General features: G+C 44.9%; 1 protein-coding gene across 1 annotated transcript; it reads right to left on the bottom strand.

Annotated features, from left to right (window-relative positions):
• Positions 1-3,309: 3,309 nt before the first annotated feature.
• Positions 3,310-12,869, bottom strand: MRPL45 (mitochondrial ribosomal protein L45). Its single transcript, XM_008688479.2, has 8 exons — positions 12,680-12,869; positions 11,599-11,776; positions 10,649-10,766; positions 8,022-8,120; positions 5,993-6,041; positions 4,815-4,964; positions 3,976-4,149; positions 3,310-3,782 (listed from the first exon to the last, which is right to left on the bottom strand). The coding sequence occupies exons 1-8, from the start codon at positions 12,812-12,814 to the stop codon at positions 3,711-3,713; spliced, it is 975 nt and encodes a 324-aa protein (XP_008686701.1). The 5' UTR covers positions 12,815-12,869; the 3' UTR covers positions 3,310-3,710.
• Positions 12,870-14,081: the final 1,212 nt, after the last annotated feature.

Genomic DNA, 14,081 nt, shown 5'->3' on the forward strand with positions numbered 1-14,081 from the left:
CTGAGGAAGTCTGTAAAGGTGACCATAGGCAGCTTGAGAAGCCACTTAATTCAAGCTCAAAGATAAATCCCGGGAAAAACTTAAATGGCTCAGGAGGGGCCTGAAATGCCTTAACGACCTTGCCATCTTGACTTTGGATCTCCAGTTCCTGACACATTGATCCTCACACCTGTCCCGCTCGGCTGCTGACGCAGAGCCAATCAAGCACTCTCACTTCCTTATCAACACGTGGCATCCAAAGCAACACCAGAGACGGAGAGCACAGGAGGAAAGGCAGCGGCTCCAAGTCCTCCCCACGCTGGCCCAGGGGGTGCCCTCCCTCCTAGACACCCTCTCCATTTAAGGAGTGTGTCCCTTGCTAGCTTTTTCAGATGGTTCCTCCCCACTTCTGCCCCATCTTTTGCATCTCGAGTTCACCTCACTGGCTCGTTCTCCTCCCAGCCTTCCAGGGCTGTCATCTAAGGGACCCCTCTCTCTTGTCAGTGCAACCAGACCCAGGGGAGTTTCTGGTTCTGATGTGAGAACCACTCCAAGTCATTCGCTCAGTAACAAGAGGCCCATGTACTCCCAAGAAGCAAGCCAGCGGGTCCTGTTTACAGCCGGCACAAGAACTGCCCTCTGTGGCATCTCTGCTTGATCCTCTCAAGGCCGTTCAGGCTACCCTGGCTTAAGCGGTCCTGGAGAACAGTGCTGGAATGAGAGGATCTATCAGAGGGAAAGGAGGAAGGAGAAAAGCACTGGTCAAAATCCCGGCATTGGCAGGGGTGAGGCGGGGGGAGGGAGCAGGCAGACTAACACGGCAGAGCTTGGCAGGGGCCCTGAAGACGGCAGTAAGCCCACCCTCTAACTGCATAGATCCTGACGCCATTCACGGGGAAGAATAAGAAAACAAGGAGACCAAATACCAATGGGGAAAAAAATGAGTCTGCATATAAATACTCTGGGCAGCTTCAGGACTTCGCCAGAAAAAGCAGCAAAATGCTCCATTTCCAAAAACAGGGAATGGAAAAATCCAGTCTTTCAGGGACCAGATGCCCTTGTTCCCGTATCTAGCCCCTCCCACTTACCTGGTCCCTTGCCCTGGGATTTCAGAGCAGTAATTAAAGCGTACTGTTGCTCTGGGCTCTGGCTAGTTAACTTCACCGCTTCTAAGCCAATGAGAATTTTGCTGACCACACATCAGAACAAGTTAATTGGGTCTGGTCTAGCTGGGAACAGAAAAGCTGTTCCTATAACCCCTGCTGTGAAATAAACCATGGAGAAAAAAATAAAAAATGCTTTTCCTTGACCACTGCAGTTAGTTCTAGCTTATTCATTATGGTGATTTTCTTTTTCCAGCGTTTTTAAGCGGGCACAGTAGATAGGTAGGGGAACAAGAGTAAGCCCGAGGTAACCACACTGCAGCCTTCAGGCCTTCGGGGTGGTCTGCCTAATTCTCAGCTAGTCCCCAGCTCTGTGGCTGGCACTGCAGACGGTCTCTGCCCGGCCCTTCGAGCCAATCCTCTACATCTGGGCCATTTGCTCCGCTGGATCTAATCCCAGGGGGAAATGGAAATTGCACTTATCCTCTGGCTCCCGGGGTGGCAGCTAGTACTTAGCTGCTATTCAGGATTATCCGGAGACCCCCGAGACAGATCTAGGGGAGTGGGGGCAACAGATCATTTGCAGCAGTTTTTCCATATTCAGAGAAATCAATCGGTCATGTGCCCGATAAGTGCCGTCTTTTCATTTCTCCGCTTCCCTACCCTCCCTGGATCACTTCCCCTTACTCCGTACTCCCCAGCTGTGGGTCCTGCCAAGAGCACTTGCCTTCTCATTTTGCCTTAATCCAGGGCTCAGGCAAATAGGATGTGGCCAAACCTCACTTCAGCAGAAATGCTGCAAACTGATGTACATTTTAAGCCAAAAGGGTTGAGACTTAAGTAGTACGATCAAGAGTGGCTGGCTGCTTTGGACTAACCCACCAGTGCTGTCTCTCCCCTAGGCATACACATCTCGTTCCCGTAGTCTGCACTCAGTGGCTGTTGTAAAAACATCAGTTTTCCCCAGTGAGGACTGGTCTGTTGGCTGCTTTGCTGAAATGGTAGTTTCAGAGAGACTGAGGAGTTGGTTCTTCTTTTTTTAAAATTAACTTATTTGAGAGAAAGAGTAAGAGTAAGAGTGTGTAAGTGGGGGGAGGGGCATAGGGGGAGGGAGAGAGAGAATCCCAAGCAGACTCCCTGCTCAGTGTGGAACCCAACTTGGGGCTCGATCCCAGGACCCCGAGATAATCACCTAAGCTGAAATCAAGAGCTGGATGCTCAACCGACTGAGCCACCCAGGCACCCGAAGGAGTTAGTTTATTCTTGACCTGATTCTAGTTTCTTTGGATTCTGCTCTCAGGATAAGGTCAGAACAGATTAATCCTGGGGCGCCTGGGTGGCGCAGTCGTTAAGCGTCTGCCTTCAGCTCAGGGCGTGATCCCGGGGTTCTGGGATCGAGCCCCACATCAGGCTCCTCTGCTGGAAGCCTGCTTCTTCCTCTCCCACTCCCCCTGCTTGTGTTCCCTCTCTCGCTGGCTATCTCTCTCTGTCGAATAAATAAATAAAATCTTAAAAAAAAAAAAAAAAGAACAGACTCATTAAGTGACAGACTCATTAAAAGAAAATTCTAGGCTGGGAAGATAGAAAGTATGACAATAAAGGTCCTGTTTTTTAAGGGGCGCCCACACTGGGCTGATTAAAGTAATAGTACAAGCCAAGCTTGCTGCTGGTACAGAGTGATTTCCCTTGTCATACCTCAGATCACCCAGGACACACAAGCAGGTGAAGTCCCACACCCTCCTCCTGACAGCCCAGCTAGAGCTCAGAACAAGGAGGGGCGAGGTTGCTTCGCTCAAAACAGGTTCATATTCCAGTACATTTGCCTTACCAATGGGGGCTGGAAAGAACAGTCACCATCTCCAAGAGGTGCTAGAAATCAGGGAACAAAGTCTTACAGATGGATTTCCCAAATGCATCACCTCCCCCATGGTCCCTGCCTCCTCCCAGGCTTCCTGGGACCACACTAGGACGCAGCTAATTGAGAACACAATCCAAAGGCTGAAGAATAAATGACAGCTTTGGATTTACATTCTTCTATGAAATACAAATGCTGATTAGGTGAGTCAGTATACGAGAAAAGACCCTGAATCTTCAATGAACACTAATTATGTTTCCCACGTCTGGATTTCTTGGAAGCCACATCCCTCACAGTTCAGCCCATCTTCCACTTCTGCCCTCTGGTCTACTTCTAGCCTAAGCCCGGGGACAGGTACACAACCCACCACAGTTTGTCCAACACCCTGACAGTGTTTTATTTTAAACTCTAATCCCTGCATTGTAATTAAAAAGAAAACTCTGCCAGTTTGCTCCTGACAGTCTCTGCTGCAGAAAAAACAGGTATCCGAAACATACTTTCCATTGAGACTCGGAAGGTAGATATACAATTTAAAAAGGAAGAAGTAGTGGGTTCACGGCTGTATCAGCCACCCACCCACCTGGGCCCAGCCATCAGCCAAGGTTGCCAAGGAGACGGCTGGAAACACCCAAGCAGGACAGGAAAGGACAAAGGTAGATCTTTCTACAGCATGATGGAGAGATGATGGACTTCACAGCTCCAGACTCCACAGCGTCCAGCCACCTCATCCCCATGCTTCAACCCTGGAGTCATTTTTGCAGGATAGCTGAAGCTTATGGGGCCACTCTCTGTGGCTCTTCATAGTCTTCCCAGGGTTTCAGCTGGGGCCCAGGAATCATCACCGTCTGAAAGAGCAGGAAGCTGAGTTACCTACCATCCTAGCCCATGACTTACCCAGAAGAGATTCACCCTCACCTCCTCCACGGAGGATGCCCCTTCCCTGGTGCTGCATCACCACCTCTCTCCACTAGGTGGAGCCCAACAGGAGTGGCTTAAGATGGCATAAGCACAGCCCCAGCTCTCTTAAATTATGCTTACCTTAAGGATGGGCTGCTTAGGGGGTGCCCATGGGGGAATGATCTTGCCATGCATTCTCCAGCTCCCATAGGGATTTACCAGGTGCTTTTCAAACACAACATACTCGAGGACATCCTTGGGCACATCTTCCTGTCCGTACATCAGCCGGCCAAACCGGTCATAGATGGCCAGAGTCTGCAAGGATGAAAGCAAATCTGGCCTGTTAGTACTCAGAGCTGGTTTTCTTGTTTTGTTTTTCCTTTCCTTTGTTTTTAATTCGTTTTTTATGCCACACAACCATTTTATTTTATTATTATTTTTTAAAGATTTTATTTATTTATCTGACAGAGAGAGAGCACAAGTAGGCAGAGCGACAGGCAGAGGGAGAGGGAGAAGAAGGCTCTCCATTGACCAGGGAGCCCGATGCGGGGCTCGATCCCAGGATCCTGGGATCATGCCCTGAGCCGAAGGCAGCCGCTTAACTGAGCCACCCAGGCGCCCCCCACACAACCATTTTAAAACAACCATAACAAAAGCTTTTAATGGGTAGAAAAATTTATTTCAGAATTCTGAATCTAGACTAAATAAGTGATGGACTACAGACACTTTACTCTTGGAGGGTTTTTGACTAGGGCTGGGGAGATGGGGGAGGATCAGGAAGGGTGCGAGAGAGTACGCTCACACCTGTCTTAGCCGAGCTAACATCTAGCAGTGGGTAGAGCACGCTGACTGAGCAAGGAAGACCACAGTGAACCTTTCCTTAGAGCCCAGTCTTGGGAAGCTGTCCCCAGGACTCCGGAGATAGGTACCCAACCTGAGAGTGCAGAAAAGCTAGGAAGAAAGCAGACGGGTGCCTCTACCTGCCGGGTGTGCATGCGGACAGTGACCTGGCCATATATGTTGCCCTGGTTCAGCATACTCGAACAGCGAACCTGAACCACCTGCGGTGGCTCTAAAGATTCTATGAAGCTCCAGCGGACGGTCTTATAGGTGATGTCCCAGACCATGTCCTGAGGGCAGAGGAGAACAAGGTCAACTGGGGTTTCCCTTTCCTTTAGGAAAGCTGGTGCGTCCTTCCACACCTGTTCTCACCTCCGGCAATAACTATAGCTATCGTGCAACATATCCCACCAAAGGCTTTCTTGTGCCTGTTGTTTCTCTCCTTCCCAAGTTTTGATCAAGCTATTGCTTAAGCCAACCTCGAAATGACCCTTTTCATCCAAATCAACAACTCAAGACCCACCTACCTTAAGGAACCTTCCCCAAATCAGTGAAAACCAGACTCCAAAATGCCAGCTTATCTAATATACCATTACCCCCTACACTTTTTTTAAATTTTTTTCTTTTTTAAAGATTTTTTTTTTTTAAGTAATCTCTACACCCAACACGGGGCTCGAACTTACAACCCTGAGATCAAGAGTTGCACACTTTACCGACAGAACTGGCTGGGCACCCCTCCCTTACACTTTTATAACCTGCTAGTTATTGCACATATATCTGTTGACTGCATATATGTTGTTTTATCCCCCCTCACCTGCTAGCACTGAAGAATGGGATTTCACAGGAATAGAAAGGCTAGCTTGCAAGGACCAGGGTCCATATGTGGACCACAGGGAGATGACGCTGAACTGATAGAAACTGAAGCTCTTCTTGAACCACAAAGTCCCCATATTGGGGCATGGCCCCAAGTACCTAGCAACCTGGTTAACACACTATGTGAGCCTCGTGAACGCTTGCTAAACCCTTTATCATACTGTAGGCACACACAGGGCGACCTAATATGGTCCACGCCCTGACCTCAGCCCCCATAGCCTGAGGTTTCAGCACTGCTCGCTGTGGGACTTCCTCCTTCCTCATCCGCATGGCCCTTACCAAAGTCCAGGTCAAGTCCGTACCATTCAGTCAAAAACAATGGGACCTCAGCTTTTGCCTTAAACTTCCTGTACTCGCGAAACCAATCCTTCTTAAGAAACCAGAGGTGATGTCTAGAATCTGCCCATTCAGGCATCCCACCGTTCGAAGGAGGCTGAGGACCTACCGGAAAACAGTTTTCAGTTACCAAGGTATGAAGCCGGTCGTGGTCTGAGCTAAAAAAGAAAAAGATATAGATCACTGGCTGCTGCTTTATGATACCCCTTCCAAAAGTTGAAAATGACCCTCAAAAATGGACAATTCTTTTTACAAACATTTTTCTGCACACTTACAGTAAGCCAGGATTAATATGCTAAGCCCTGAGCACACAAAGATGAACAGGGTTAAAGGACCCTGAGCTCTAACTGCAGAGTGAAGTTATGTTTGAATCTCAGGAGCAGCAACAAGTTCCTCGGAAGTTACCATACATTCTCAGAAGGGCAAGAGACCCCCCACAAATCTACCACAAAAAATCAAAAGCTCATCTCATCTCCTCTTACCACAGACACATCATCAATACCAACTGGATTGGCCTTGCACCTTATACTTTTTTTTTTTTTTTTTTTAAATAATTTCTACCACCAACATGGGGCTCAAACTCACAACCCTGAGATCAAGAGTCACATGCTCCACTGGCTGAGCCAGCCAGGTGCCCCACATCTTACACTCTTTTTTTTTTTTTTAAGATTTTATTTATTTATTTGACAGAGATAGAGACAGCCAGCGAGAGAGGGAACACAAACAGGGGGAGTGGGAGAGGAAGAAGCTCACAGCAGAGGAGCCCGATGTGGGGCTCGATCCCATAACGCCAGGATCACGCCCTGAGCCGAAGGCAGACACTTAACCGCTGTGCCACCCAGGCGCCCCCCCACATCTTACACTCTTATCTGTGAGCTTAGCCAAAGATAAGCAGCTGTCTTTTCTGGTTCTTTCCTTCCAGCCCACCCCACATCCGCCAGTCTTTACTGCTACCAGAATGACCCAGTCACACCGATTCTATGCAGTAATAGTAAGAAAACTGACGGCAAACCCCAAGCTCCTGGACATACAGGATTTTAGAAGGTTCCTAGCTGAGGGGTTTCAAATAAACCTAAGATCAGGCTTGAATTAGTGAATACCTTTCAGATACACATTCAGGACTTTTCCCCCACAGTTTAATACCTCCTGGGAAGTTTAAATCTTTGTTCCTTCAAACAGTCCTGTCCCTAATCCCAGAGTGGGTAAGGGATTAGTTCTGTCCACGTGCTTCCCTTGCACCTCTACTCCTAACAGAAAAGGTCATTTCCCCCACTGTAGCTCTAGACTAGACTAGACTAGACTGGACTAACCTGAGTGGTGATGACAGCCACCATGACCACCGGGCCTGGCACCTCCCAATGAACTCTTCCTCCTCACTACCCTGGCCTAGAGATGTTCAGTAGAAATAAATTTCCTTGTCTAGGAGTTCATTTACCATTTACAATAGAACTTACAACGGAAAATAAAAGGAAGACATCTGTTTCTGGCAACATAATGGACTGAGCTCATGTGAAACTACTCCCACTATGAACATCCAGAAATGTTGGACGGAATATAATACACACAAACACAGATACATTTTAAAATGCTCTAGTCCCCAAGAAAGGTAAGTTTCCTAGATGCTAAAAGGAAAGAGAACTAAAACCAGAATGGAAAGAATACAACCTGACATCATGACAGCATACGGGGTGATTAAAGGGAGGTAGAAATAGGATCTGATGGTTAGGAACAGACTCTTCCTAAACCCTTGAACCCTCAAAGAGCAGGGAGTTGGAATTGAGATCCCTGCACAAAGCTCTGACCCTCAAGTGTCCTGTACCTGCAACAAAGGAAGATTACAAAAATAGTAGAGAGATAAAGCTTCTCTCTAGGGCTGAGTGGCAGGGGACTAAAAAAATTAAAGTCCTAAGCCCACGTTATACACAGATGTGGACACGGAATTTATGATACCTATATGATGTAAGAATTCCTAAGATAAGAAATTAACATTGAAAACTGAACCTGGGGCCGAATGGCTGGCTCAAACACACACCCAGCCCTATCTAGGTCACTCTAGAACTCTTAACCAAAGGAAAAAAATCTGTGCCTAGAATAACAGCCACTGAAAACAAAACAGGTATAAGATAGAATTCACTTACTTGTTTAGACAAAGGTGAGCTTCAATAAAAATATCCTTAGCTTTTTCAGGGAAGTCCTTTATTTTAAAATTTGGATCATGTTCTCTTATCTTCCGGATTCTGTAAAATTAAGTATGAGAATCATTTCTTTTTTTTTTTTTTTTCGTTGTTTAAGCAAGCTCTATGTGGGGCTTGAACTCACGACCCCGAGATCAAGAGTTGTATGCTCTACCAACTAAGCCAGCCAGGCACCCCAAGAATCATTTCTAAAGACTTCATATAATATCCATAATTCATAGCTATGTTAACTGTCTTTAACGTCTGTCCACTTATTCAATCATCGTTTTCTGAATGTGCCAAGTCCTATAAATTCGACCTTCTAACTCACACTTAAATCATTCTAAAGAAAGACCAAGACTTCTCATTGTGAAATTTCATAATTCTGGCATGAAAGAAAACATCCTATAAGCACTAAGAAAGAAAACACAAGTTTTACACAAAGGCTCAAGAATCAGAATGACATCAGGCTTCTAACTAACAACATTAGAAGTTACAAAGACAATGGAGCAGCTCTATTAACTGAGGAAATTATTTTTAGCTCAGAATTGTACACCTGGGCAAATTATAAATGAAGTGGGAGAGTAAAAGAGTGTTTCTTAGACTTGGATGATCTCACGTATCTACTATGCGCCCTTTCGCAGGAAGCTGCCGAGGAATGTTCTCCACCAAAATAACAGAATAAACCATGAAAGACAGACATAAAATCCAGGAAATAGGGAATACAACACCAGAGGGACAGCAGGAGTTATCAGGAGGATGAGAGAAGTAGATCCCAAGATGTACAGTGGGCCTGAAGAGCAATCAGTCCAGATAGAAACAGGTAAGAAAGGTCCAGGAGGGATTTCTTCTTGAAGATGAAATTAATAAAATACTTAATGTTTTCAATGCGCTGAGAAGAAATTTATACAACTAGAGGCTCTGTAAGCAAATGAGAAAAACAAAAACAAAAACACACTTAACTCCAAAAAAAAAAAAATAATACGCAGGAAAAGTCATGACCATGTACTGCACGACTCAGCTGTCAGCAGTATTTTCATAGTTACAATAACGTAAACAGGGAATTCTAATCTCTTCAAAGTGTTAAATATATTGGAGGATGAGAAATACTGTAACCAAGTGAAATTTATCCCAGGAATGCAAGGTTGGCTTAACATTCAAAAATCCATTAATGTAACACAATGTATCAATAGAATAAAGGACAAATATCACATGATCATCTCAATAGACACAGAAAAAGCATTTGACAAAATCTGACACTCCCTTCGCTCTCTTTCCACCTTAGAGCCTTGCTTGTGCTGTTGTCTTCCTAGAATGTTATTCCTCACTACACCCCTCTACCTAGCCAACTGCAAGCAATCCTTTAGGTCCCAGCTTTAAATGTCATTTCCTCAGGGAAGCTTTCCCTGAACTCCCAGATCAAGTTATCTTTCCCTGTCATGTGATCCCACAGCACTCATACTTCACCATACCTGTAATTATTTAATTGTGTGCAATCAGTATTTAATGGCTGTTTTCCTCCCCTAAATGATAACTCCATGATAAAGCCACATGTGCTGTGTTCATCATCATGGACCCTACCACCAACGAGGTCACAGTCCCAGAGAGGAATACATGAGAGGAAATCATCGCAGTACAATTATTGGAAATAGTAAGTGCACAGTTAGAATTACAGTAAAAGCAGCTCGAGGGAGATGGCTTAAAAGGGAAGGCTTAAAAGCAGACATGATGCTCAACTGGTTCTTGAGAAATGCGTTGGAGTTATCAAGTAAAGGAGGAGGAAAAAGACATTTTCAAGGCAAGGGGAAGAATGCACAAAGACACAGAGTCATAACACAATACTGTCAAAGAACTGGCAATTAGTTTGGAAATGCTGAAGTTTAGGACGAGAAAAGTGGAATAAGAAGATGACCGTGGAAAGGAAGACAAAAGCCAGATTTACAAAAAGCTGTGAATACCACTGAAGTCTGGATTTTATTCTTCAGGTAACAGGGAACCACAGAAGAGGCTTAATGGAAAGGTGATATAATATCTGTATTTAGAGAAATAAATTATGGCTACATGAAGAATTAATAAAGACTAAATATGCTTCTACACAGAAATCTATAAACAATCCCACAGAACCGCTGAATAGTAAATACTAAATGTTCCCATCCTTTCAACTAAAAAAGAGACTACGAAGGTTTTGGCTTCTGCTCCTTAGTTAAGACCTAGTTAGCTCCATAAAACACGTCTGTCTTTTTGACCCTTTTTGGCTTTTTACTCTCTATAGTTAAACTTTAAGGTACTTCCCATATAAATATGCTTTTATTATTATTTTAAATTTTAAAATATGTGATCAAAAAAGTGTTCTACAAACTTCCAAGTCACCTCCCTGATATGACAAAAATACCAATGAAGGCTGAGAGGCTAAGAATCAAAAAGCCCATATTCTTCTACATTAACTAAATTCTACTACAGAGAAAAATATATTGTCAAGTTATCAAAGGAGTTATGTCCAACCCAATGCACCTAAGATGGCCTGCCTGGAACAAAGCAGCAACAAGATATTTGTGTTCTAATACTGATTTCCAGTTTTCTCCGACACCTACGACAATTGTGATGCCACCTTCTTCTTCAATCGCTCACTTCTCTGTGCCAGTCCTTCCTTCCCAAGAGATGACAAGCGAGCATCACCTTCTGGAGGAACATAGGCGTCAAAGATACCAGCTGTAATGAAAGAAGAAAAGAAGGGGTTCCTGGGTGGTTCAGTCGTTAAGGTCCGCCTTCGGCTCAGGTCATGATCCCAGTGTCCTGGGATCGAGCCCCATATCGGGCTCCCTGCTCGGCAGGGGAGCCTGCTTCTCCCTCTCCAATTCCCCCTGCTTGTGTTCCCTCTCTGTCTCTCGCTGTCAAATAAATAAATAAAATCTTTAAAAAAAAAAAAAAAGAAGAAGAAGAAGAAGAAGAAAAGAAGTCATTGAAAAATTGAGGAAAAAGTCATCTTGAGGTCATATAAAATTGAGAGGTACATGGCTATAAAGTAGACTTCCACACAGAGGGAACTATGTTACATTAGAAAAAGCAGAATAAGATAATTTAAGTCTTCTCTCAGACCCTCAATTTCTTCTTGTACAAAATGGAGAAATTTCACCCTTGCCTTCTGAGAACAGGTGTGTAAGCAAGATCAAAGATGACCTCAAGAGAGGCGCCTAGGTGGTTCAGTCGGTTAAGCATATGAGTCTTAATTTTGGCTTAGGTCATGATCTCAGGGTTGTGGAATCCAGCCATAAATCGGGCTCTGAGCTCTCTGGGGAATCTGCTTGAGATTCTTTCNNNTATTCCCTAAGACCCTCCTCCCACTCATGTTCACATGCATGCTCTCTAAAATAAATAAATAAATATTTTAACAATATAGTATACATAAAGTAAATCATTTTGGGGGCTGAGCTGATTTTGTAGTTAGTTAAATACAGTCAATCATAGTCCAAATCATTCCATTTTCCAGAATATCTCTGACAGGAGGAGATTCGGCCAGGGTCTCAGAAATACCATGCCTCACCTGTACAGGCCAGATGTAAGGGACGCTCCAAACGTTCTGGAGGAATGACCAATCCTGCTTTCCGGGCAAATTCCATAAACTCCTTTTCTGAATTGAATTTGGGTTTATAAGCAGGAGGTGTGAAACGTTTCTTAGTTCTCACTGGAACTACAACTGTGGACTGAGTCACCAGGACTGGCTGTAAGAAAGGAAAAGGTTAGGATAAAGGTGACCTGGAAAGAAATCTATCTTGAACAAACTCTAAGCAAAGATAGAAAGGGCACATCCAAAGAATGACTTAAGAACAATTATAAAGCCACATATCAGGGGGGAAACACTCATGGATGTCTTAACTAGAAGCCCCTAAGCAACCTTTACTAACACCACTCAACATTTACTAAAGGCTTTCCTCTGGTACGTTCCATAGTACACGACTATGCCAAGTCCCAGGGATGCAGAGTTGATTAAAGCAAGGCTTCTGCTTTCAAAGAACCTTCAGTCCATGGGGAACTGAAACATCAACCCAACACTTAAAAGAGAGGAATGCTATTATTAAAGCATAAGAAAAGTCCTCTTCTTGGCATCTCCTTATATTTACGCGGATTACATCCTGCTCATTCTATTGGGAGCCTAACTGTAAACTTTACTCTGTCATTCTAGCTCCCAAAAGATCAATAACGTCTTTAAAGGCCAGACCTCTTTTCTCTCTGATCGTGAGTTTTGCTCAGTCAGGTACACTGACAATATGAGACTCCCTCCTTTCTAACTGTTCAATTTAGAGCATGCATAAGAACCATGGGGAAGCAAGCCCAGCTTCTAAACCATGACTTCTTTCCCCTTTAATACCTCCCCGCCAGACAGACCCAGAGCAAACTGTAGAAACTTCATCCCCGAGAACTTGCTTGTCCTCGTGGCCTTTACGGGCTCTCCGCACGCCGCCACTTAGCTTAGTAGCTGGGTCCCGTGGACCACAAACTCTTCCGTAACTGGGTGTGACTTGTATCGTCCAAGCCCACGAAGGACAACTGCAAAGCGAGTATTCCCCTCTACTCTGTGGTCCTCCTCCAGCCTCTAGAATCCTACCCACCCGGTCCCTACCCACCTGACGAGACCACCATCCTAAAGCTTTGGATAAACAAAACAACCCCCGCGGCATGGGGGCTGCCATTTTGTTCCCGCAAAGGCCGCTGGGATGGGGACTAAGAGTTAAGGGCCGAGGGCACAGGAGAGGGCGCATAGGGGTGGAGCTTCCCCGGGTGTGGAATTTTCCAGGGCGCGCGCCCTCCGCCAAAGTGTGAGCGGCGCGAACGCGCTCGTGCGCGTTGTGGGGTGAATGGGTGGGTAGAGAACGGGCTGCGCGCGTGCGCACTAAGAGGCGTTGGGGGTGGCGTGGAGCGCACGGCTGTCACGCGCCGGAGAGCGCTGGAGCGCGAGCTGCGCCTGCGCTCCAGGCCTTCTGGCTGCTAGGGGTTGCTGCATTCTTGTAAGATTGGGGTGTTGCTGCAACTTGCTTGCATTCCCTAAAGAATGAAAAGGTATTGCCCTTCGGAGACAAATGTTTTTCTTCAGTGCCTACTTTGGTCACAGAGAGAACGAAAATGACTAGTTTCTGGATCTGTATCTGACCTCAATATGCTGTGTAACCTTAAACAGCGCTACTTTTCCCAATCTGAACCGTGGGAAGAAAATTCTTACTGTCAAATTAAAGAGATTAATGCCTACAATGTTTATTAAACAAACATAATACTGTGTTTTTGAAGAAAAAGACATATGGACTGACAAAAACATTTCTTGTTTTCCTTTTGGGAAAGAAGCACGGGTTTATTCATAACAAATGATAGCTTATACTTAGAAATGTTTACCAGGTGCCAAGCAATTTTCTAAGCTTTTTGCATATATTAACTCAATCAGCCCTCACCACAAACAAGAGTAATACTCTTAGGTATGAGGTTGGGTCACAGAGAAATTAAACACGTAATGTATTTAAGGTCACACGGCTAATAACTGTCGGAACTGGAATTCAAATCCAGGCAGACTGAATCCAGAAACCATGCTCTAATTACTATGCTGTACTGCTTCACGTTCAGTTGTTAAAGGATTTATGATGTTGGGATCATCCTGGAAAATCCAATGCTGTAATCATTCCTGAATGCCAAACACTTTCCACACTTAGCTGTAGGTTCTTATCTTATTCCGCCAATTCGTGTTTATTGAGCACTTACCTAGAGTATTTTGCAATGAGTTAAGAGCTTGTGGTATGCACATACAAGAGCTTACAGGCTGGAATAGAACTGTCATGAAAGTCCAGATAAAATGCTATGGACTATCAAAGGAGAGCGATTACTTTTGGGTTTCAGGATTGCCTTAAATCTCAGCTTCTCAATTATACTGTAAATTATTCAAGGGTAAGATTGTCCCTTCCAGCCACAGCCCTGAACTTATAGCCTGACACATTAATAGTGACATGCAATTAGGTGCTATATGTATGTGTTAAAGAATGTATA

Source organism: Ursus maritimus, unplaced genomic scaffold, assembly GCF_017311325.1.
Source record: "Ursus maritimus isolate PB19 unplaced genomic scaffold, ASM1731132v1 scaffold_24, whole genome shotgun sequence".
In the NCBI taxonomy this organism is placed as follows: domain Eukaryota; kingdom Metazoa; phylum Chordata; class Mammalia; order Carnivora; family Ursidae; genus Ursus; species Ursus maritimus.